The following is a 24,230-nucleotide window of genomic DNA, read 5'->3' as shown; positions in this document are numbered from 1 at the left end:
AAATGGCGTATGTCCTTTTAAGCTATTAACACTTCCTCGAAAACTTAATTAAATTTTCGGCAGATGCTGAGATTATAATATAATACGAATGGGGTTGAAGAGCAGTTTGTTGAGATTTTATGGCACATAAATCTCTGCAAATGGTTCTGAATCTAGTAAAGGTAATAAAGTTGGAGTTTATAGTAGAGTTGTATTGAAGAAATGTACTTACCCTTTCACGCTTTATTTTTACTGCTGTATTATGTTGAATTCTAGCTTTTATAGAGCAAAGGGTTTTTAAAAAAAGTATGGTTTTGAGCATCTTGAATAAGTTCTACATTATGAATTATAAAGAAACACAAATAAAAATTTTGTTGGTTTCCAGCACATGGGTACGTTTGGAAATGAAGAAGCAGCTAAGCAAATAATAGCTAAATTACTCATAAGAACTTCAATGGAATCATTTTACCCTGATTTAAGAAAGTCGGTGTGTACAATTTCTCAGCAGTGCTGGAACTATGTTATAGCTCTTTAGAAGCAAAGATATAGGCCCTGAAGGATGGTAGACGCCACAGCACTGGCCATGAGTCGGGCAGACTCGCTTGACACGGAAATACTTGATGGCTTGTGGTTACTAGATATTTTATGATGATCATTTGGTCCCTTTGACCATGAGGCATTTAAAGTGTATATATCGGTTTTGAGATTGATACTAGTCCGAGGTTTGTGACGCGAATAGAAAGTGTATCCATGCCAGTAGCATTTATTATTATTCAATCCAGAGGTCTCGGGTAAAAGATATCTATCTATCGAAGTGCCGTTTCTTGGACGTTGGCGGTCATTTGCCTCCACCTCTCTCGATCTCTGGCCGCTTGTATTAGTTGATTTACAGTGCAATCTCCATCCAAGTCTCCCACCAAGCTGTCCAAGTATTTTACTCTTTGTCTACCTCTCGCTCTCCTCCCCTCTATCCTTCCAGTATGGCACAAATGCTCTATCTTCTCACTTCTTATTATATGTCCAACAAAATTCATTTGTCTTTTCCTTATTTCTCTTACAAGGGCTCTCTCTCTATGTTCCAGTTCTTGCTAACACCTCCCCCTTTGTCACTATCTGCCCATGATATTCTCAGCATTTTTCTATAAAACCACATCTCCGCTGCATTCAACTTGGCTTTCAGTTCCCTGGTGATTGTCCAGCTCTCTGATCCATACATGAGAGAGAACCACACATACGTTTTCAGAGCTCTTGTTCTTATTTGAGTTCCAATTCTGTTATTTGTTAAAAGATTTTTAATATTCTTAAAAGAGTTTTAGCTCTCAGAATCCTCTCAATATCTTGTTTTGCTCTCGCATCTTGTGTTAGTAAGCTGCCTAGGTAAACAAAACTGTTCGCTTGTTTTATACTTATATTGTTCATCAATATATTACAATTTGGTGGATCTTGATTCTTTGATGCAACTACAACTTCCCTTTTTATTACATTAATTTTCAGCCCCATTTTTTCACTCTCCCTGTTAACTGTGTCTACTAATGATTGCAGTTTTTTAGTTGTGTCCGCAACGATTACTGCATCATCTGCGTATCTGATATTAATAATATTTACTCCTCCGATCTTATCCCTTCCATATCCTCTTTACTTCTCAAGATGATCTCTCCATATAATGCAAATAGATCTGATGATAATACACATCCTTGGCGAACTCCTCTCTTTATTTCTACCCATTCTGATAAGTTGTTGTCATTGCTGACTGCTGCCATTTGACCCCAGTACAAGTTGGTAACGAGTCGGATGTCCTTGCTATCTACGTTTATTCTTTGTAGTATTTCTACCAACTCAGCGTGCCTCACTCTATCAAAAGATATAAAAACACTGTTATTCATTTTTATTACGGGCCCTTTTGATTTACAAATATTTTATTAGTGTAATCAAATGATGATAAATAAATAAAACCAGTCCTGGAACCGAGGTTATGTACATTTTTGGAAAGTAGACACACAAATGGACATCATACTTTGATAAGGATTTTAAAATGAACCTTACTGAAGAGTTTTAGTGGTAATCTTCTGGTACATCTTATAATTGAACATATTTTCTTTATGATTTATGAAGTAGCTGCTCTGTTGTATCTATTCCATTTCATCCCAAGAAATTCTTTAAATCATTCATTACTGGACCATGTAAATAAAAAAAATATATTATAGAGGATGGGGTCCGTAAGAAATCACTCTCCTCCCTTGACCTGGCTCCTTAGGACCAGGAACTCGAAAAAAGGCGGGGAAAGCTAACACGAGCAACATTTGATTCAAAGCTTGAAAGTCATCTGGTTACGTCATTTTTTCTTCCTGATAAGAGATCTAAAAAATACCGTAATAATAATAATTGAAATGCAAGCCAAAAGCCGTTACACCTGTGAGTCTATTTATTATTGGTCTTTTCTGCGTTGCTTCTTTCTTGTGAAAGAGATTGGGAGAGAGTCGAGTTCCATTTCCTTACTGCCGTTTTAACATCCAATTAAATTCTTAATCTTATCAAAGAACTTTTATATTTTGCTCATTTTCTTATTAGGTTACTTTTTCAAGATAGCAAATTAACACTTTATTACTTTATAAAATTCATGGCCCCTACCAAAATTCTTAAGAACCCTTTTAAACCTTTCACTGGAGGAGCACAGATGACCTCCCTTGCCACTACACTCTCTCTCTCTCTCTCTCTCTCTCTCTCTCTCTCTCTCTCTCTCTCTCTCTCCAAAGACCCATTTGTCGTGCTCAGCGTGAGGTGGATGCGGTGAGAAGAGAGGATCGAACGCCAGATTGCCTTTCTGGTGAAGGTAGTTTTCCTTAGGATAACGCTTAGTGGAATACTGTAAAGTTTTATCTAAAACTATTTATGGCTAAGAAATACTTGATAAGAACAATTTTTTTATCCATTTTGAATCTGAATAAAACAACAGGATGAAATGACAGTGACAGACATACAATAATGTTTTCTCTAAAATTTGTTAATAAGTATTACATTTTCAACACTCCATATTGCATGGGTCTGTAACTCCCTATACTGCTCTGATAGGTTTATAACTCCCTAGTGTGATGTACGTCATCATAAAAAGAACCAGAAATTTTTTATCCTCATGTTAGTAATATGAATATCTTATGTTACTTTGCTAAGGCATTTTTCTTCCCAAAACCTTAAAATGTGTGTACCTATTACCAATTGTGTTACAGATGCAGTGAGCGATCTGCTCTTCGTACGAAATATGGTTACAAGGAGAAAGTGATTCTGAGTCGTGTTAGGCTCATTTGGAGTCCTGATGTCGTGTCGATGCTAAAGGCCCCGTCGCTCGACACGAGTTGAGTCGGATTACGTGCAGAGACCTGAACGTCTCGAAAGGGCCTACTTCGCCGTTTTACGGAAGGTTCAGAGATCGCGACATGTTTGTGCGAGTGTGTGAGAGAGAGAGAATATCAAATCATTTACTTTCTCGGTGTGATTTACGCCAGCTTTCTTGTATTATGTATCTGCTGCTTGTAGAAATACAGGGTATTCAAATGCCTGATTTTGAGAGGAAATAATAACGAATTAACTTTGAATCTCAATATCGAAACATAGAAAGTAGCTTTAAAAGTGAGGTACAAATTTCGCTTGTGGTATGAAATTTTAATCGAATAATTTTTCCTATCATTTCCGCTCTTTTCTTCAGCACCCTTCTTTTGTTGAAGTGCTATGACGGTGTTGCCCAACGCCATTTGTTCCAGTCATGTAACGCCTAAGGATGATGCTTCTTCTGCTACCTTAAAGTGCCATGCTCCTTTCCCAGGGTTTTAGACATTTTGAGCTGATATTTATTTTAGCTTATGTCCTTTCAGGTTTAAGGATCCCGTCTAGAAAGAGTGCCTGTGGTATGTCTTTTGTGGCTCACTTCAGCCATATTTAAAGGCTCCTTGCGATATTACCTAGCGGCAGATTTTTTTATTTTTTTTATTTTTTTATTTATTTTTGCATTGTAATTTTCATCCATTTGTTTTCCTTTCTTCCCATCTGATTGGCCAGCATTTTAGATCTGTCTAGTTCAATTTCTACTTTCTATTATATAGTATTTGGCAACAAATTTGCTGAAAGATCTGCAAGGTTCTGGGTATACTCGATAGGAGGGCGAGGTTGGATAGCATAACTTCCGAACGAATAAAATGGTACCCAATATCAGACTTGGTCAAGCAAAGTGAAATTTAGACTATGAATTCTGCCTTCTATGTCTAGTTCAATTTCTAAGAAATGTTGCTTCTCAAGATGCGGGAGATTGGTGCATGTACAAACAGTACCTCAAAGGTAGCATTTAGAGGAAGGGCTCTTCCACTTGTTTGACTCTCGTCGCAGATATGGAGTTTTTTTTTTCTTCTTTTTTATTCGTGCTATGAAGAGCAATACCACCAAAATTGTTGACGTGTTAGTACTTTGTAATGAAATATGTAGCCTATGGATATTTCTACCTTTGCTGTGAGTTTATACTATATTATTCTTGAGCCTTATTCCTTTCTCATTCATTTTGCCATGTAATGGACAACACCATTTTTATCAGTATAGTTACGTCTAATCAATTCAATCATTTTTTTTTCGAAAAGCAGTTACACAAAGAGCAATTTAACAAAGGTAAAGCAAAAATATGTTATAAAAATTATTTTAATTTACAAAATAAACTGAAAAAACTAGACAATTGACAATAAGGATATGACTGGCGGAAATAGGATGGATCCTGGTCGAGTTGCAAAACCTTTGTAAACTTAGCGTGGACGTTCTCGCTCTATCCGTCAGAGAACCTGCATTCGGTCCGCACTATTGCCCCTTATTTTCCGAAACATCAGAAGGATCTGTAACCCATTACACGTAACATTATAAAACTTGAAATGCAAGGGGCTACAAACATGAATGTGCATATATGTGCTTAGTCTTGAAAAAAATCTTTTACGTTAAGTGAACTATACGGAAATATAAAACTTCATATCAATAAATTTATCTAAATAACTCCTTACAGTGTCCTTAACGTTCAAAAATGTAATTAAATTTAAGTGCTGACTGCATGAATGCCAAAAGTTAACGTAATATAAGACCCTTCCGACTTTATTATATATATATGGGTTTGGTTGCTAGACATAGTTTATACTAATAACGTAACTATTGTTAAAAGTTTGCAAAGCAAATGCACCGTACATATTGCAAACCTTACCTCAACAAATAGCCAGTCATTTAGGTCCATAATAAAGCAGTGACGAAGGTAGTGGTGATGATGGAAGCCTTCTGTAGAGCTCTTGAGTACTAGGTGTTCAAGTCGATGACATTCATCCGTGAGAAATTACGACCAGAGCCACGGTCCTCAAATTAATTTGTGACAGCCATTGCTTCTTAGCTGTAATAATTTTTTAAATCCGGAGAAGACTGATCTGGTCCTGTAGCTTACGCTGAGCTCTCCGTACTGCCTTCTTCAGGTCGCTCGCTGCCGACAACGGTTTCTAAGCCTGGTGTTAGGTGGCGAACAACCTGGCAAACTTAAATATATGGTTCAGGAATGGCTCGTTACTTTTAATTGTCCTAAGAGGTATTTAGGGATGCAAATAAAATGCATTTGCTTTTAATATAAAAAAATAGCTATTCCTGAGCAAACATTAACATAAAAACCACAACCAAACTCAATACATATAATATGTAAAAAACAAAATGCGCACAAGTGTGCATTTTTCTACACTCCCACGAGGGGATTCAATTTTCTAAGAAAAATTGAATGGAAATATAGATAAATGATTACGCTAAATCATCCTCAAATAGTTTCTTTACCCTCTCTTTCCCAATCATTGCAGTTTGCCTCTTAGGTCTCTCCTTAACTACATCTTCCTTACTCTGCTTACCATCACATGTTGATTGTACCTTATCGCTAAATTTAGCCTCAAATTCCCTTTTGTAAAGTAATGGAATCAAAGAGGAAACGTGCCTTTTAGTTTCTTCCCTACTTTTTCCTTTGAGTACAGTTGCACCAGTTACTTCACCCAAAGAGTTCACTTTTATCTCTTTAACAATACCCATTGGAAAATTAGTAGGTTTGAGAAGGGGTTCTTTAATGAGAACAATGTCTCCAACTTCCAATAGCTTATGATTAACAGGTTGGTATCTACCTCGTTTATCAGTTGCTTGGTTCACAAGCTGCACAACAAACTCGTTATTATATATCTCTATTATACTTTCCCTAGCCTTTCGTAACTTTGTGACTGTCCTTCACATGGGCAATGGGAGATATATCAGGAACCCAAGTATCATCTGCCCTAGGTAAAGGATGTAAATGGGGAATAATATTTAAGGAATTTAATTCGTGTCCTTTAACTAAAATTTCTGGAGTTATAGGAGAGGGTACAGGTTCAGTCCCATCATTGCTTCGCAAATATTCTTTAAGGCAATTGGACGACGATTTACTAAGTGTACAATATTTTGGACAGCAAAGTCAAAATCTAAATATTCTAGGACCATGTTCCGAACAGAAACTTCAATAAGCCTCTTAACCATCTTCACACACGATTCCACTAAAGAACCAAGTTCACTGTGACCTTTATAGTATTGCTGGAAACTCAAAGGTTTTATGTTGTTCTCCCTGAAATAAGATAATGTGTCCTTATCATTTAGAAAGTTTTCAACAGTTCTAGCACCCGAAGTTAGCTGTGAAACCTTGGTCACTCAAACAGAGTTCATGTACCCCAAACTCGAAACAATGGAGCTGCAGTGCCTCTCAAAAGGAAATCTCTGAAAGGTCTACACATACCTTAAGATTTATGGCCCTCGACCATAAGCAAGTGATACATAATAACCAAACTTTTGATTTCTTACCCATCCAATATACCCAGTAAGGTCCGAAATAATCTATGAAAATGTACCTGTAAGGTATGGTTGGAGGAGAAACCCTAAATTCCCTATATGGAGACTGGTTTAATTTTATAGTTCTACTGTTAAATCTACGGCAGTGAACACAAGCTTTCAAGACTTTCTTTACAGTAGAAAAACTACTAAGGAATCCAAAACAGCTTTCCTAGCCTCAGATAATGTAGCATATTTATTCCAGAAATGAGCTAACTTAACATGAAATTTGTTTATGATTTCTTCGGTCAATTTACTGTTTTTAGCCAAAAGAATGGGGAATTCATATTTACGGTCTCTCCACTTACAAAATTTACTTTTAACTCTTAGTAAACCAGATTTCTTATCAATGAATAAATTCAGTTGACTCACTATGTTGGGAATATCTCTAATTTGAGAGTTTCTTTCTCTGAAATATCTAAAAACTTCTGGAAATTTTGCTGGTTTGATCATGCAAAATGATCATCGTGCCACGCGTTTCAAAGAAATTTCTTCATTACTGAAAACTTCAAAATGGTCATACTTGCCAGATTTGTTCTTCAATTTCAGTTTGACACTGTTTATGAATGTCAGTACATATTTGTAGACAGAAATCAAATGAAGCCAACTGGAACTTGGAACTGTTGAATTAAAATATCTCCCCATCTCTGGCTTTGTCACACTCCTTATCTCACACTGGCCCTCTGAAACTTCAAGCACGTTGGTTAAAGGATTTGGGATTGTTACATCCAAATGGTCATCTTCCAAGATATCCTGAATGGTATCAGGTCCTGTGAAAAAAATTTGATTTTATCAACACTCTTATAAGATAAGGACCTGGTAGTACAATCTGCAGGATTTATCATACCTGTACAAAATTTGAAAGTCACAGGGACAGTTTCACATAAATTCTCGATTCTGTGCAACCTGTTCTTAATAAAAATACTTAGTTTCCTTAGTTTATCAAACCTATTTGTTCGAGAATTTAGCCAACTCAGTGCAACTGCACTATCTGAAAATACTACCAACTTTGTTATGTTAATGGGGGAGACTCTCTGAACCACAGAGTTCTTTATAAATATCAACAACAGTTTCCGTACCAAGGACAAGAGATTGAAATTCAAGAGAAGGGATAGACTTAGTTCTAACTGGCGCCCAATTATTCTATTTTTTGATAGAAGGAAACTTACCTCCTTTGTTCTCAAGTTCTTGATAAAGAGCACAACTCCATATATATGCTTGCTAGAATCACAAAAAGCAATCAGTTGGAAAGGATCATTTCTACGACCAACAAATCTCTTCACTGGAATTTCAGGAACACCATTCACTTGCTTGCAAATATTAGTCCACTCTCGTAATTCATCATCCGATAGAGTATCGTCCCATCCAACTTCTTTTCTGCACTGTAGCGAATGCATAAATAATCTAGCCCTGTTTAATAAGGGACCATAAAATGAGAACACATCAAAATTGGCTGCAATTGAACTTAAAATCTGTTCTTTTGGTTTGTTGCATCCTTATCAAGTACCAACTTACTTGTCGACAGAGTATCACTACTTCTGTCCCAGATCAACCCAAGCAATTTTACCTTTGTAGGAGTCTTTTCCTTACCTTCATCTATATGTTGCTGCAGAGAGTCATCATTAGTTATGAATTGCTGTAGTTCAAATTGATAGGGAGAAAATATACTTTTATTTCTTATAGGCCCATTTCAACTTTTCAGCATCATTGGTTGTGAAAGCCAAGTTATCCATGTAAGCTAAGTTATATAACTCTTTCTTCAATTCCTTCACATCAATATTGTCACCTTGGACCTCTAACATCAAAATTTTATAAAGTGCTAACATTAATAAAGCTGGACTACATGGCAAACCAAATGGTAGTCTACAATGTTTATAAACAATTAAGGAATAGTCCTTTTTAGATACATTACTATACCAATAAAAGAGTAACCTACTTTGATCTGCAGGCACCAACTTAATCATCAGAAATGCCTTTTTAATATCAAAACATATCAACTTTTCATTAAACCTTAACTGTAAAATAGAAGTTGAAATCTTCTTATTCAAACAAGGACCAGCAAAATTGCTTGATTATGTGATAATGTTATAGGTTTACCTGGGTCAGATTCACACAAATTGGACAAAAATACATTACGACATTTGTCGACTCATGGTCCATTCTGAACACTGGCATGTGAGGTAGAAAAGCTATGTTGGGGGTTATCCTACAAGAATTGCTCGAGGTTAGACACTCTCTATAATGCTAGCTGTTCCTAATGCCTAGCTGTTTCCGTTCTTTAAAAAACTCATCAATCATATGTAAAGCATTATCCTTTTTACTAAATTTCTTAAAATTTGACTTTAATATTGCTTTTGACAAACTTAGATTCTTTCCAAGCAAATGAGCTACTTTCCCATTCCATAACAGAGGCATAACTAACCTTCCTTCACTATCTCTAAAGGTATTTTCTAAAGCAAATTCTACTACTTTCCTGTTCTCCTCCATAAAGTCTTCGTCGTACACTTTAGAATCACTGTGTAAAACAGTTTCTGCCTTTGTGGAAAGAATTTCTTCTGCTGCTTTCTCAAGTTCAGTTTCAACAATCTGACCCTTATCATTTAAAACAGAAATATTAACATAAGCAGGAAACTTAAATTTCTCTACAGGATCTAAGAACAATCCATCTGTATCTAAAATGCCGTCAACTTCAAGGGAACAATCACCATTTATACAAGCTTCAGAAGAATGCTTTTATTTTTTTTTTTTTTTCCCCTGTCTGGTAATAGAGCAAGATTCTGCTTATACCTCTCAATGTCACCTACTAGCATCACTCCTAAGGGTGAATCCGAAGTAGACCGAGGGAAACACTTCAGAATACCTCCAAACAGCACATCCCTCTGAGGTACTAAATGAGAGTTATTTCAAAAGCAATTTTATATCTTCAATTTTGTCCCTACATAGATGCAAAGTTTTGTCAGCTAATACATAGCCCTTATCTTTAAAGGTTTGAGCTACCTCAGATACACCTGGCAATACTAATTTCAAATTAATGGACTTTATGGCAATAGCAGTAAAACAATTTTCACTCAATTTGACCTTGTATACCACAGTAGCTAACGGCTTTGAAGAATTAATACCATTCACTACCAAAGAATAATTCGGATCAACCACTTCAAACTGCATACTCTTAGCCCAATCTTCCTCTACAAAAGTTACTCGACTCCCCGAATCCTTTATACCTCTATCCCCAGAGTCATTCAACGAAAAAGAAGGCATAGCAGTCACCGGGTTACAAGAGATTCTCAAAACTCCCAAATCAGACCAAGTTAGATTAGAAACAACAGAATTAGAGTTAGATTTCTCTTTACTATTCACCTTTACCTTTTGGTTACTTACTTCGTGGTTATCAGAATCACTTTTAGGGTTATTAGCAATACTTTTTGGGTAGTTACGAAATTTACAAAGATAGCTGAAATGCCACTTGTTACAATATCTACATTTACTGTTAAACTTAAACCTGCAATCTGAAGTTTTATGAGAATCATAAGTACAGTTTGTACAACAATTCAACTGTTTTAGTTTTTCAATTTTACTCTGTGGAGTTACATATACCGAACACTTATAAATTGGGTGATCAACGTCTCCTTTATCATCTGCCAAACATAAAGAACATTCCTTAACTTTGGATTTCTCAACGCTACCATCAACAGAAGCTAAACAACTTGACTTCGACACATCCTTTGAAACAACCTTTCTCTGAACATTATTTCCCTGTCTTACATTGAATTTCTTAGATATGTCTTTATATCTCTCTAAGCAGTGAAGATATGTTTCTCTATTTGCTGCAAAGAGTATGTGAGCCAGTAAATATGCATTAACTGATTCTTGAAACAGTCATTAAATCCATTCCATATGAAAAACTGTAAAACTATGTCTCTATCTATGTTTAAAGCCTCAAATTTATTACAAATAATTCTCATATTACTGATAAAGTCATATGGATCACTCTGATAAGTCAACTTTAACTCCGATAACTGCTTAATAACACTGTATTGTTGAGACAAAGTATCTGCAAACGCTTTCTGTAATAATTTCTTAGCTTCTTCATACGAACGATTACTACAATCTAGAGAACTTACTAGTTTAAGCGAGTCACCTGAAAGCTGTCTCGTAAGAAGAGTAAATTTAACGTGAGTACTAAGATCATACTTATCTACAGTCGCTTCAAACTCTCGCAAAAACTTCGAAATATCCTCACCTTCCCTATTGGCAAATGTCGGTAAAGGTAGTTCAGGCAATTTAAGCTGTGAAATTTCAGGACGCGAACGATCCGAAGACACCGTGGTCTTAAGGAGAGAAAAGACTTATTCAAACGATCGTCATAAACAAACCAAGTATCCATTTCCTCACTCACCAATTTATCGCTGTCCACGAATTCACCTGCGCTATCCCAAATTTCATTTAAAACCTCTTTATTCACTCTGTCAAGTTTTTCTTTAAGGTCCAACAATACGTTCATATGCTCCTTAGCATCGCTTACAGACATCGAAGAAATAACATTTTCTATCAAATTACACTTCTTGGTAACTTGCTGCCTTAGGGCTGCACGAGAACTACGCGAAATACTCTTTGGCGGCATCTTGCGAAAATTTAAATGAACTCAAATTTAAAACTAAATATGATATAGGGAAATATTAATAAGTGCCGTGACTCTGGAACGCAACCTGCTCAAGGAATGTCAACAACAAAAATACTCAAGGCAATGGACCTCGCAACCAATCCCATCCTCGTCGCCATTTTCGAAAAGCAGTTACACAAAGAGCAATTTAACATAAAGGTAAAGCAAAAATATGTTATAAAAATTATTTTAATTTACAAAATAAACTGAAAAAAACTAGACAATTGACAATAAGGATATGACTGGCGAATAGGATGATCCTGGTCGAGTTGCAAAACCTTTGAAAACTTAGCGTGGACGTTCTCGCTCTATCCGTCAGAGAACCTGCATTCGGTCCACACTATTGCCCCTTATTTTCCGAAACATCAGAAGGATCTGTAACCCATTACACGTAACATTATAAAACTTGAAATGCAAGGGGCTACAAACATGAATGTGCATATATGTGCTTAGTCTTGAAAAAAATCTTTTACGTTAAGTGAACTATACGGAAATATAAAACTTCATATCAATAAATTTATCTAAATAACTCCTTACAGTGTCCTTAACGTTCAAAAATAGTAATTAAATTTAAGTGGCTTGACTGCATGAATGCCAAAAGTTAACGTAATATAAGACCCTTCCGACTTTATTATATATATATGGGTTTGGTTGCTAGACACTAGTTATACTAATAACGTAACTATTGTTAAAAGTTTGCAAAGCAAATGCACCGTACATATTGCAAACCTTACCTCAACAAATAGCCAGTCATTTAGGTCCATAATAAAGCAGTGACGAAGGTAGTGGTGATGATGGAAGCCTTCTGTAGAGCTCTTGAGTACTAGGTGTTCAAGTCGATGACATTCATCCGTGAGAAATTACGACCAGAGCCACGGTTCCTCAAGTTAATTTGTGACAGCCATTGCTTCTTAGCTGTAATAATTTTTTAAATCCGGAGAAGATGATCTGGTCCTGTAGCTTACGCTGAGCTCTCCGTACTGCCTTCTTCAGGTCGCTCGCTGACGCTGCCGACACGGTTTCTAAGCCTGGTGTTTAGGTGGCGGAACAACCTGGCAAACTTAAATATATGGTTCAGGAATGGCTCGTTACTTTTAATTGTCCTAAGAGGTATTTAGGGATGCAAATAAAATGCATTTGCTTTTAATATAAAAAAATAGCTATTCCTGAGCAAACATTAACATAAAAACCACAACCAAACTCAATACATATATGTAAAAAACAAAATGCGCACAAGTGTGCATTTTTCTACAATTTTGGCTATGGAAAACTCAAAATGGTCATAAAATACGAAATTTAGCCATTTTTTGGTCCGCATTGGAATTTAGCAGTCTGCAGAAATAAACCAAGGAAGGGTCATCAACTGAGGGGATAAATTATTTGTGACACGAAGTAGCTAAAGCAAACAGGTTCATTATTTTGCATTTTGGCCATCGACACTTTCACTGCCATATGTATGGACATGCTAGCTAAACATGCTGAAGATAGCTAAAAATTTTCTGAATGCAACAGCTGCAGAGAGGAAGAATTTGAAAGATGCAGAAATAAAAACACGTGTACCATGCTTCTTCTATGAATTCTTTTATTTTTTCCCTCCCCAACCTGGAAGGAAGATGCTCAAAATGCAAATTAAATGGCGATATTGAAAAAGAAAGCCTGCTCCAAAGGCGTAACTTGAATACGAGATCTAATGGTCACATCAAAACGTGGGCAAAGAATCAGCAATGTCGTTCCGTAATTCACTATTAAAAGATGTCCTTTGGTTTTTCCAAGGCACGTTCAAATAGGTCGACATTTTCAAATGAACTCCTGTATGTACGTATATTCTGGTGTCACTGGGGAGAGTAACTAATCCTCCCGTCTCCTTAGCAAGATCTGAGACTTTAAAAAACACTAGGAGATTCTACCTGGATTGAAACAGATAATGAGTTTTAGCATGAAGTATCATAAAAAAAATTTGTTCAACCAGCTTCCCAGATAAATGGACAAGATTTCTCCCAAAACTATAAATAACAAAGTACTTCCAACCCCTGTCAGAAAATCAATCCAAATGGTTGTAAGGAATTGTAACATAAGAGGTGTCCAACTCTCTTGAAGATTAATTAACCAGTTGCTGAATGTGAAGATATGAAAATTAAGCTGTGGATTGTACTGAACAACTGAGATTAAACAAACCGTTTCTGCGGCCATTAAGCATTTTGGTGGTTGCTCAGAGATTTCTCGGGTATTTCACCTACTAAAGCTTGTTTTTTTTCCTTTAAATCCGAAACGCATTCTAAACTCCCATATTGATTAATTAGCATGAGGATAAAACATGAACATATTTTTCAATATTACAGATCTTGGAAAGACAGAACATTTAGGTAATGACACTCAAATAATACACTTAAATTAAATTTAATTTAGGTTCAATCTTATTCAAATTTCTTGAAAGGATGTTCGGTTTGGATTACTACAAAAAATTGTCTGAGAATATCCTTAGGAGGACCGACCTTGTGTCAAAGGTTAACGACAAGGGGTTGAGAGTTTCAATCCTTCCCAATTTCTGCAACTTCAAGAGAGCCCTGGAAAAAAAAATTCTATTACAACCCTAATAATGAAAAACTTGAATTATAACGACAAGGGGGAAACGACCGCAGAAACCTAAAATAGCATAAACATATCTCGAAATAAAATTAAGATTTAAAGTTAAAGGCTCCCGCAAAATTTATATTTATAAGAATATTATGTCCATGAAGTAGATCCTAATAATCTGGGTTTCGAGAAGTGTGAATAAACGAATAGCATTAAAAGGGAAAACAAATGACTAAACTACGTACTTAATTTATGGTTATGCAGTTTTCTTCTTTTAGTGCTTCAAGAGGTGTATATTTAGTTTAATAAAATATGGTTAATATGAATTTGCAAAGAAACTTTAATATAAATATTAAATTCAAGGGCTATAAAGCAGGTTTTGCAAATAAGCGTGCCATCATTTCCATATATATGAAATAAGAAGGCTCGGATCACATTAGAAATACGACAACCACCATTTAAATACGACACCCACCATTTCGTTGTGACTTATCTTTAAGTAAGCCTTATCGGCGCATCGGAAGGTCGGCGAAAAACGAGAGATAATATCCTATGTGCCTAATGTAATAAGAGGCATGTCTTCATTGTTGGCCAGACTTGAGCAGGAGCGATGATTTGGCCAAAGTTCATTGGAATTAGCCATCTTGAAGAGAAGCCCACCGCACTGACGATTCTACCAACCAACAGAGACGATATAACAAAACCGACTGCACTACTACTGTCTTAGCTGTTCAGAGTTTCCTTTCCTTGGAAAAAAAACAAAAGCAAACAAACAGCAGTTACTGCTCATTAACAGTCGTTATACCATCGAGACTTAAAAAAGTGTCTATCGTCACAACGAAAATAATTATGTATTCCCTCTTTAAGCTCGAAGTAAGCATGCAAATTCAATTAAATTTACCAAGTTATGCTAATAATTATATTATTAGATTAACATAACAATTAAACTAAATATTAAACCTTTAAGAACACAAAAGATAACAATAATAATAATTGAAAAAAAATAAGAGTGACAAATCACAAATAATTGTGATGCAATTATTAAGATAACAATAATAATAATTGAAAAAAAATAAGAGTGACAAATCACAAATAATTGTGATGCAATTATTTTACATCATTTTCAACAACAGAGATCTTACAGTCAATGAATCCATCAAACAGCCCAGCTTACCATCCGCCAGGTAACGCTTACAAATATTAAGCTATTCCCTCTTGAAATTTTTCTGAGAGCTAACATAGGCAAATATTTTAACTTACTTAAAATGAACTATTGTTCAAGGGCATTTTGATCAGTGATGTTCGAAATGTTATTCAAAGCAAGTCTTTTAGTGCACTTCAATCCTTGATCTAAAAAAGCAAACAACAGTGATTATAGATATTTCATACTGGATGTATTGGATATGTCTTCTAAACTACAGAGGCTAGGTACCAGAACATGTACTCGTAGCTGGAAATGAAAAAGTGTACAGACAGGCAACGGATGCCATTGTAAATGTCATAGATCATTTCCACATTGCTAAGTGAAGATTCTTTTTTTTTTCCCTAATAATAAAAAAGCGTGTATTAGAAAGTTTTCAAAAACAGCCTAATAACTAAAGAATGCCAGGCGTTACCAAATCAATTCTTATCATTAATTATTATTCAGGTGATGAACCCTATCCATATGGAACACGCCAACAGGGACCACTAACAAGAAATTCAAGCTTCCAAAGAATATGGTGCTTTATCGAGAGAAGTAACGGAAGTTATAGAGGGAAATATAGAGAGAAGAGGTTTTCCATAAAGCTGTAATAATATCCCAAGAACTAGGCAGTGGATCTGTTCTGCTTTTGAAGTGGACAATGAAATTTTTCTGCTTTTGAATTGGACAATGAATCTGCTCTGCTTTTGACTTGGACAATGGCTGTTCTGCTTTTCGAATTAACATATTTTTAATATGTGATTAACAACAAACTTTATGTGATGTATTTAACCCTCTTGACGCTAAAGCACTCGTTAAGTGAATGGCCAAATCTTAGGGACCTGGAAACCGTTTCCACTCGAATCTCGAGATCTACAAGGAAATCACGTGCTTTCCCATAAGCCTAGAATGGAGGCTGGGTTTAATACGAGTAGTATTTTTTTAATTTGTAGAAGCTAAACTTCATCGTCAATACATTACTTTTAATCGTTACAGTTATTTTCATACTCTCTTTATATCAAGTTTTATTGAATATACCTTATTTATAACCAACAATTTTGGTAAGAGAAACTGAGCGTATTGATAAAACTAGGCCTTTGTCTTTAGGGTTTATTGAACCCGAAAATTCAAATAATACATCTGTTACGAAAAAAAGCTTCGTGAGAACTAAAGAAGTACAGTACATTCTCACTAAAGACATTTCCAATAAAAATGATCTAGTACTTTATCAAGAGGTATATAACAAGTAATGCTGGCCGCTAGACAGACATCCACAGAACAGGATCGCAATACAATGTTGCCAACCTACAAAATAACAACTCAGTCACAACATTCACTTACTTGTCAAAATAACTCAAACTGCACAGGAAGTCATCAGATACATTTAGATCGCCTCGGTATTGGAGATTCCTCACTCAGAGACGAGTTTGGTTCCTTGGCCTAAATTGGAGTATCATCTAATGACTTCTTAGGAGGCTGTAGAACATTTTCCACAACTTCTACTGGAGTATTCTGAAATTCTTCATAAATAAGGGTCTCCACTGGAGCTACACGTCTTATAGATACTGTAGTTGTGTCACTGTTTGGGTAACAAATGTGATCATGATGAGGGTTTGCTTCAAGTAGTTCTACTTTTGTTAGCTCGCACTTGACGTTTCAAGAGGACAGGCCCTGGCTGACATAACCATATGGGTACAGAAATCGCAGAAGAGGATCGTCGAGCATAACCTAAGAGTCTCTCATGGGGCATTGCATTAGTAGCAGTACACAATAGTGAACGTATAGAGTGGAGCACATCGGGTAAAACTGTCTGCCAGTATTGAACAGCTAGGCTTTTCGACTTCAGTGTCATTGTAATAGCTTTCCATATGGTACCATTGAATCTCTCAGTTTGACCGTTACCCTGTGGGCTGTAACTATAATTAATTCACAGCACACGTGCATCTGGTGCCCAGTCCCATCCCTTACAACATTCCTGAATGGCTTTTGATCAGCAAACCACAGGTCTGGAAAGTTGCAAACTCGTCAGTGTCTCCCACAACTTCATGCAGTGAGGATCTCCACTCCCACAACTCCTGAATCCTGATAAAAATGTCTTTCAAAAGTTATAACTTTCATTATACCCCACTTTTACCCGAAATAAGTTTCCCAATTTCCTCGCTAAACATCATCAAGGCATTGATTTAAGGATTTTAATGATATATAAATTATGAGCTTCAGTAAACCTAATGCTAAAATATGTATAGCGAAATAAACACAAAATTTTAAGATAAAATATATTCTTTCATTCCTTGCAGATCTAGAAACTTGAGGTTCCCCCATGGTTTACTCAACCAAAATCCAAGGTAGAAAGTAGAAGACTGCTGTCAAGTCCAGAAAAGAGGTCATTGAGGAGTAAGGAAGACTTGCATGAAGACCTATAACTGCAGAGATGTCAACGCACAGGTTCCCAAACTAAAATAATCTGTACTGGAAGATGGGCCTTCTGGTCTATCTTCATTCTGCAGTCAACCAAGCTATCTTGCAAATTATTGTGCAACCTCTCAGACCTTGCGAACCAGCTGTCGACCTACGGATTCTGATAGTTATGTGGACAAGTGGGTAACTGATGACTTTACCACACCTCATACAGACCATAGATTATGGAGGACTGTTTGTAGCGGAAAGGAGAATCTTGAAAGGATAAATAAGAGCCACAAAGTCCTTTAAACAAAGAAACTAAAGCTCGTGAGCAGCGCTGGGAACTCATAGTCAGGAGCTGAGAAGAAGAAAGGTGAGAGTACCGTAGCTCTCTCTTCCATAATCAAGAACAAGAGCGGACAATCCAATTATCTTTGTACTCAGCGGATAGCACTGAACGACAAACCTAGGTGATGACTCTAGATCCTGGTTCCAGTAAAGACAATTTAGACACTGGATAAAATCTTTGATAAGGATAGATCCATCACAATACTAAAGATTTGGTGGCTCACATGAAGCCCATGAATGATGAATTACTTTCAAGGGAATAGTTTAACGATGTCTAGTGAATTGTCTACGTAGCGTGGGCAAAATATGGGCAAAAGGTGCCCATCTTTTCGTCTAAGAGAGTAATGAAATATTCTACTTTGATTTAATAAACAGCTTATAAGTGCTTACACTCCGAAAACACCATTCGAGAATTTAGTATTAAGGCAAAAACTCTAAACCGAAGTTTTACGAGTAATGAGGCATGGTAAACAAAACATAATGGAATGTTTAACTGTCGGTTTGCAAGGGTAAACAAAAGATTAAGATGAATCAACTCAATAATAACAAAACATCCTGAGATTCTGTTGAAGGTTACTAAATGTGCACCCTAATGAAATCCAGTTAGATAACCAGAAAATAATGAACAAGCTACTGCCTTCACTGGTGTTCACCCAATGACGGCAGGAACAAACTGAGCTTTCTGCTTACAGCCATACCTATTCTCCCACAGAACTGGTCACTTACACAATAGTTTGAAGTGTTACCCACGAAATTTTTAATTCAAGTTGACATATAAGTGGAACTTATAGCTATGTATTCAATTGGTAAGTTATATATGTAAAATTATAAATCCAGGGAGAATAGAAGGCAAAAAGACCAAGAGCTCGACAAAGTGACTCTTCTGGTCTTGAGGTACAGGCAGCTCATGCTAAATCCCGAGTCATAAAGGCTCAAAACATATCTTTCCCCCTCCCACTTCATAGCCAAGAATTTTTGGCCAATCTATAGCAAAACTGCACTTTTCCTCATTGTAACTAATGTTTTACTGCCCAGTAGCTTCAAAACATTTCTCAAGATTAATAGCATGTCCTTCCTGTGACCTACCACAAATCACCATGTTGTCTAAATATGCTTAGGTTCCTTTGAGTTGCTCTTCTTGTATAAAATTATCCATGATCCAATGGAAACAGGATACTCCATTGGTGACGACAAAATACTGTATATGGTTCATCTTCACTCCTTATGGGAACTTGATGATAGGCACTCCTTGAGTCGACAGAACTGAATACACAATATTAAGCAATTTTATTTACTTTATCATCAATGCGGGTAACCTTCAAGTATTGTTACCTTGTTAATAGTTTCAGAGTAGTCAATAGCTCATCGTGGTTTCCTGCAGTCATCCTTTACTACCACAACTTATGCACACCACAGGGAATTACTTGGTTCTATGGTACCTTCTCTCAATAGCCTAGGGTTTCCTTCCTATAAACGCCCAATCCTCATAAGAATACCTGTGCAACTTGGCTGAGATAACATGATGGTCAGCTGTAAGGTTAGCAAATGGCTTTGGAGGGTCCACTTTTAAGATGCCAAGTCATGAATGACCAGGGAAGGTTAAGTTAAGTATATCTTAGTTTTACCAAACCACTTAGCTGATTAACAGCTCTCCTAGGCCTGGCCCGAAGGATTAGATATTTTTACGTGGCTATGAACCAGTTGGTCACCTGGTAACAGGACATACAGCTTATTGTGGGAACCGAACCACTTTATATTGAGAAATGACTTTCTTTCACCAGAAATAAATTCCTCTGATTCCACATTGGCCGAGCCGAGAATCAAACTTTGGACTGGGTTGGTAGCCGAGCGCAAATACCACTCGTCCAATACTCTAGGGTAACACTTCCATGTAATCACTAAAACTCTTGTCTGAGAATCATGTGTATTGTGATTATCCCTGCAACTAGCACAGATCCACTTGGCAAAATCCTACCATCTTGATTGATTAGGAAGTTGACACCATAGATACTTTACCTGATCTGCTGCTAAGAGTGACTGGTGAAAGATGCTGAACTACATCTGGATGGATAAACTTCCAGAGCTGCCACTATCGATAAGACAATCTATTTCAGTTCCTTTAACTTTTACCACTGCTTGCATAATCAGTAGACGCACCAGTTGCTAAATTAGCATGACACACCTTAGCAAAATCTCTTCTTTTATGACACTTATGCCAAGTCATCTCTTGTGCTGGACATTTTAGGCAGGGATGCTTTGAAAAACCACAAAAGGAGAATTTAGCAGTAACAGCTGTCATCATAGAAGCCGGCTCCTCTAAAACTTCTAGACTAGCGTGTCTTCATTCAGCTGTCACCATACTTACCACCCAGTAAGGCAGGGTGGTACAATAAACTTCGGAATCTCTCTGAGCCGACTCTAAGCCCTAGCCTGGTCAAATATAATTGTTAAATCTTAAGTTTTGTTCCCCAATAAATGCTCACTTATTATAATGGTGACTGTACACCATTAATAAATGCATCCCTAATAGACTCCTCACAAAACTGAATAGCTGTCACTGCTTGAAAATCACATTCCTTGCTAAGAAGTCTTAAAGACTGAAGATATTCATCTATGGATTCTCCAACTTGCTGAGTGAGTAGATAAACGATGTTGTGCATACAGTTCATCGGTAGGTATAACATATACTGGGATTTTAAGAATCTTAATAGCGTCCTCATCTGTAGTACATTCGGAAATATTTTCGTAAACCTTAGGTGACAAAAAGTTAGTAAGAAGACTTAACCTGTTCAAACTACCATTGGTTTCCAACCCATTCAGTTATGAGCATTATAGACTATCCTCATCAAATCTTTAATAGACAACAAATGTGGAGACAAAACTCCTTTGACTGCTAAAGTTATGGCTTCAATGTAATCATTATTTTTACCTCAAGAGATATTATCCTATCGTACATTTGTGAAATTTTCATGAAGTAATAAGACAAAGTCATTGCCAGTAACTGTATATTCCCTAAATCTTGCAAAATATTTATAGCATCATTTAATTCATATACTATTTCGTTAATAGTTTGAAATTTCTTTTTCAACTGAGATATAATTATGTCCTGTTCATGTTCAAGTTTTTCTCATTTCTCTTTCTAAGATTTCAACTTAATTAATTAAATTAGCTGTTCCAAGACCCATACCTACCAATGAACAAACTAAACCTAAAATACTAAGAGCAGCAAACAGGATTGAATTTCTCCATTCCACATCATGTGGGATAGACCACTGCAAGAGCTCAGTAGCCTTCATTCTGGTATTCACTAACTTATCATTTACCTCACTCAGCAAAACCTCAGCCATACCATGAATAGGCAATGTCGATCCATTTAGTAGAGCAGATAGGTGAAATTTTCATAGAAATTGTTTCTTTTATCATAAAAGCATGAGACTTGGCACACTGTTAGTGGATAATATTAGGACTATATTTAGCTATAAGGCCATCTAAGATTTGGCCCATGGGTGCTTTGGCAGTCATTTAAAGGATAGGCTGCTGCAGCCCAGATGCATGTTAAAACTTGTGTATAACAAGTGATTATTGATTGTGATCTTTTTATTTCTAAATGTATCTTAGAAAAATGCTGACACGGTTGCACATAAACATGCTATTGTTTATGTGCAACATAAACAATAGCATGTTTATGCTATTGTAGACGAAAACAGTGTGGCCACTTCTTTGCTACCACTTTTCTATGAATCAGCCAATTCAGAAGCCATGATTCAGCACTCAATGGATGTAGTTAAAACAGCGGTTGATACCTTCAACCCAAAGCAAGTGCCTGTCATTACAAAGAATCAACCTCTGTATGCAATAGCAAAGCAAATTCAATGGGCATTGCCAACAAACTATGACCAGGAGCACTTTGTCGTCTTATTTGGGGGACTCCGCATAGAAATGGCATCACTCAAAGTCTTAAGGCCTCCACATACAGTCAATATTTTGACGTCAATAAGATTGGTTCAATATTATATAGTTGGCCACACAGCCCAATAACATTGTCAATACCTTCACTTCTCGCCTGGTAGTTACAGGGAAAATATGCTCTCTGACACAGCTATGGCCTGCGTGTCTGTAGCATTGTTATTTTGTGATGGCCCAAGAAAAAGAAAATTCGGCTTTGGGTGAAAGAGTTGTATAAACAAAGGAACTTATTTAGCCAGGAAAGTTTACGCAACAAACTTATTTCAGTGCGCCAAGTGATTTTAAAAATTATACAAGGATGGACAGTGATATCTTTGATGAATTTATTGGACATGGTGACACCACTAATGATGAAACTCAGCACAAATAAGAGAGAAGCCATCCCAGTCAGTCAGCGTTTACCTGTGACCTCCGTTATCTTATCACTTTTTGCTCAGTAATATAGTATTATGTAATCCTAGGGTTGAAATGATGAAATGAAAGATGAAATTACATTTGACTCAGATTGTGCTTGGACACTTGGAGCTACATTAATTACAAGAAAGTAATGGTGTTGGTTATTATCAGGGGCAGAGTCGGAAACTTTAATAGCTTTAGCTTCACTGTTGGTCTCAAGGGACGGTCCATTAAAAACTGAATTTCGGTGCAGTGTACCCAGTCGAGCTTCGAAAAGAATATCATTGAATGCTTTCTTTGCGTACACGGCTTGCATAGGGCCAATATTCCTTAATTCACAGGCCCAAGCAGATGCAACTTTTTCGTGATCGTCTCTCTCTCTCTCGAAGGCGTTTGCAAGCAAGAGACACCAGCTCCAGTCTCTCATCTAATGTCTTTCTCTTTTTACCGTAGGGACCAGAAGCAGAACAAACAGCCTGTAATAGAAAAAAATATAATATATGACATAATATTATATATATATATATATATATATATATATATATATATATATATATATATATATATATATGGTCGCTAGTATCACATATATAAAAACTATGTAAAGCTTATGCTCAGTTTTGCGTAATGAAAAATAGCTATTTTCCTCAATGTTTCTTAAGATTTCCCGAAAAAGTGGGGTGGCTCATTTGTACCCGAAGACTTTTTCATTTGTTAACTTTTTTTTCTCATATTTCTTCTTAGGACTGTATTCCCTGCTGGTGTCCTCGGTTTTATAGCATTTCACTCTACCAGTTGGGGATTACCTCCTAGCTGACAATAATAATTACAGTTAATGCCAACTGTGTACTATATTTACATACCTCCACACAATTTGCATTTATATAAATAAAATTAACAGTAAAATCTAATATGTATCATGGAGTTATAAACTAACAACAATATATTTCGCTTTGTTTCAGCTACCAAAATCGCCGCATGAGTGGGAAGTAGTAGCCAATGAATTCTATGAAAGATGGAATTTTCCTAACTGCCTTGGGGTCATAGATTCAAAACATGTGGAGATCAAGATAACAGCGAATTCTGGTTCATTTTACTTTAATTCTAAGAAGATTTTCAGCATTGTCATGATGGAAATTGCTAATGCAAACTATGAATTGTTGATGGTGGATGTTGGTGTCAATGGCAGAGTATCTGACGGTGGTGTGTTCGCCGTATCTCGATTTGGAAGGACGTTCAATGAAGGCCATCTACGCATCCCTAAACCTCGGTGCTTGCCAAACAGTGATAAAGAACTGCCGTTCACATTTGTGACAGATAATGATTATCCGATGTCAGGTTACTTAATGAAGCCCTATTCACAGTCTGAATTAGATAAGCAACAACAAGTTTTCACTATAGATTGAGTCGTGCAAGACGAATAATAGAAAATGTATTTTGGCATTTTGACATCTCAACTTGAAGTACTTCGACAGCGTATTAATGTAGCACCAGAAAAAAGCAAGAATAGTTGAGCTAGCCTATAGTTATTTACATAATTATCTGGCAAAAAAAGAAGAATATCGAACATGTTTTGGATGAACACATAAATATGGAAGAATCTGATTCAAGTGATAATATTTATGAAGGTTTACAAAATACAGAAGATAGTTCCATAGCCGAAGCTTTATTGGTGGCTTAAATGAATAGGGATCAATACTGTGATTATTTTAATAATGAAGGTGCTATTCCTTGGCAAAGTCACATGCGTTAGTTAAATCACACATTGGTTGAATTATGGGAAAATTTCTGATCTGTTTTGTTAGTATTAAAAAGTATTGTTAATAATTTAAC

At 36.3% G+C, this 24,230-nt stretch overlaps 1 protein-coding gene across 1 annotated transcript; it reads right to left on the bottom strand.

The window, feature by feature from the left end:
• Positions 1-7,510: 7,510 nt before the first annotated feature.
• LOC135201319 (uncharacterized) lies at positions 7,511-12,397 on the bottom strand. Its single transcript, XM_064230176.1, has 3 exons — positions 12,265-12,397; positions 8,040-8,280; positions 7,511-7,640 (listed from the first exon to the last, which is right to left on the bottom strand). Exons 1-3 carry the CDS (start codon positions 12,282-12,284, stop codon positions 7,593-7,595), a joined length of 309 nt encoding a protein of 102 aa, XP_064086246.1. The 5' UTR covers positions 12,285-12,397; the 3' UTR covers positions 7,511-7,592.
• Between the last annotated feature and the right edge of the window lie 11,833 nt (positions 12,398-24,230).

The sequence above is a fragment of the Macrobrachium nipponense genome, chromosome 28 (genome assembly GCF_015104395.2).
Source record: "Macrobrachium nipponense isolate FS-2020 chromosome 28, ASM1510439v2, whole genome shotgun sequence".
NCBI lineage: Eukaryota > Metazoa > Arthropoda > Malacostraca > Decapoda > Palaemonidae > Macrobrachium > Macrobrachium nipponense.
The sequence above is the reverse complement of the archived record's forward strand: the minus strand, read 5'-3'. Positions and strand labels throughout refer to the sequence as shown.

What these genes read in the sequence shown, in the direction of transcription:
- LOC135201319 (XM_064230176.1), bottom strand. Translation starts at nt 12,284, where the DNA reads ATGACTGGCTATTTGTTGAG. An exon ending in ATGACTGGCTATTTGTTGAG is followed by an intron (nt 8,281 to 12,264) that starts GTAAGGTTTGCA and finishes CTTATTAAACAG; the next exon opens with GGCTAGATTATTTATGCATT. An exon ending in AGAACTTGAGAACAAAGGAG is followed by an intron (nt 7,641 to 8,039) that starts GTAAGTTTCCTT and finishes TTTTTTTCACAG; the next exon opens with GACCTGATACCATTCAGGAT.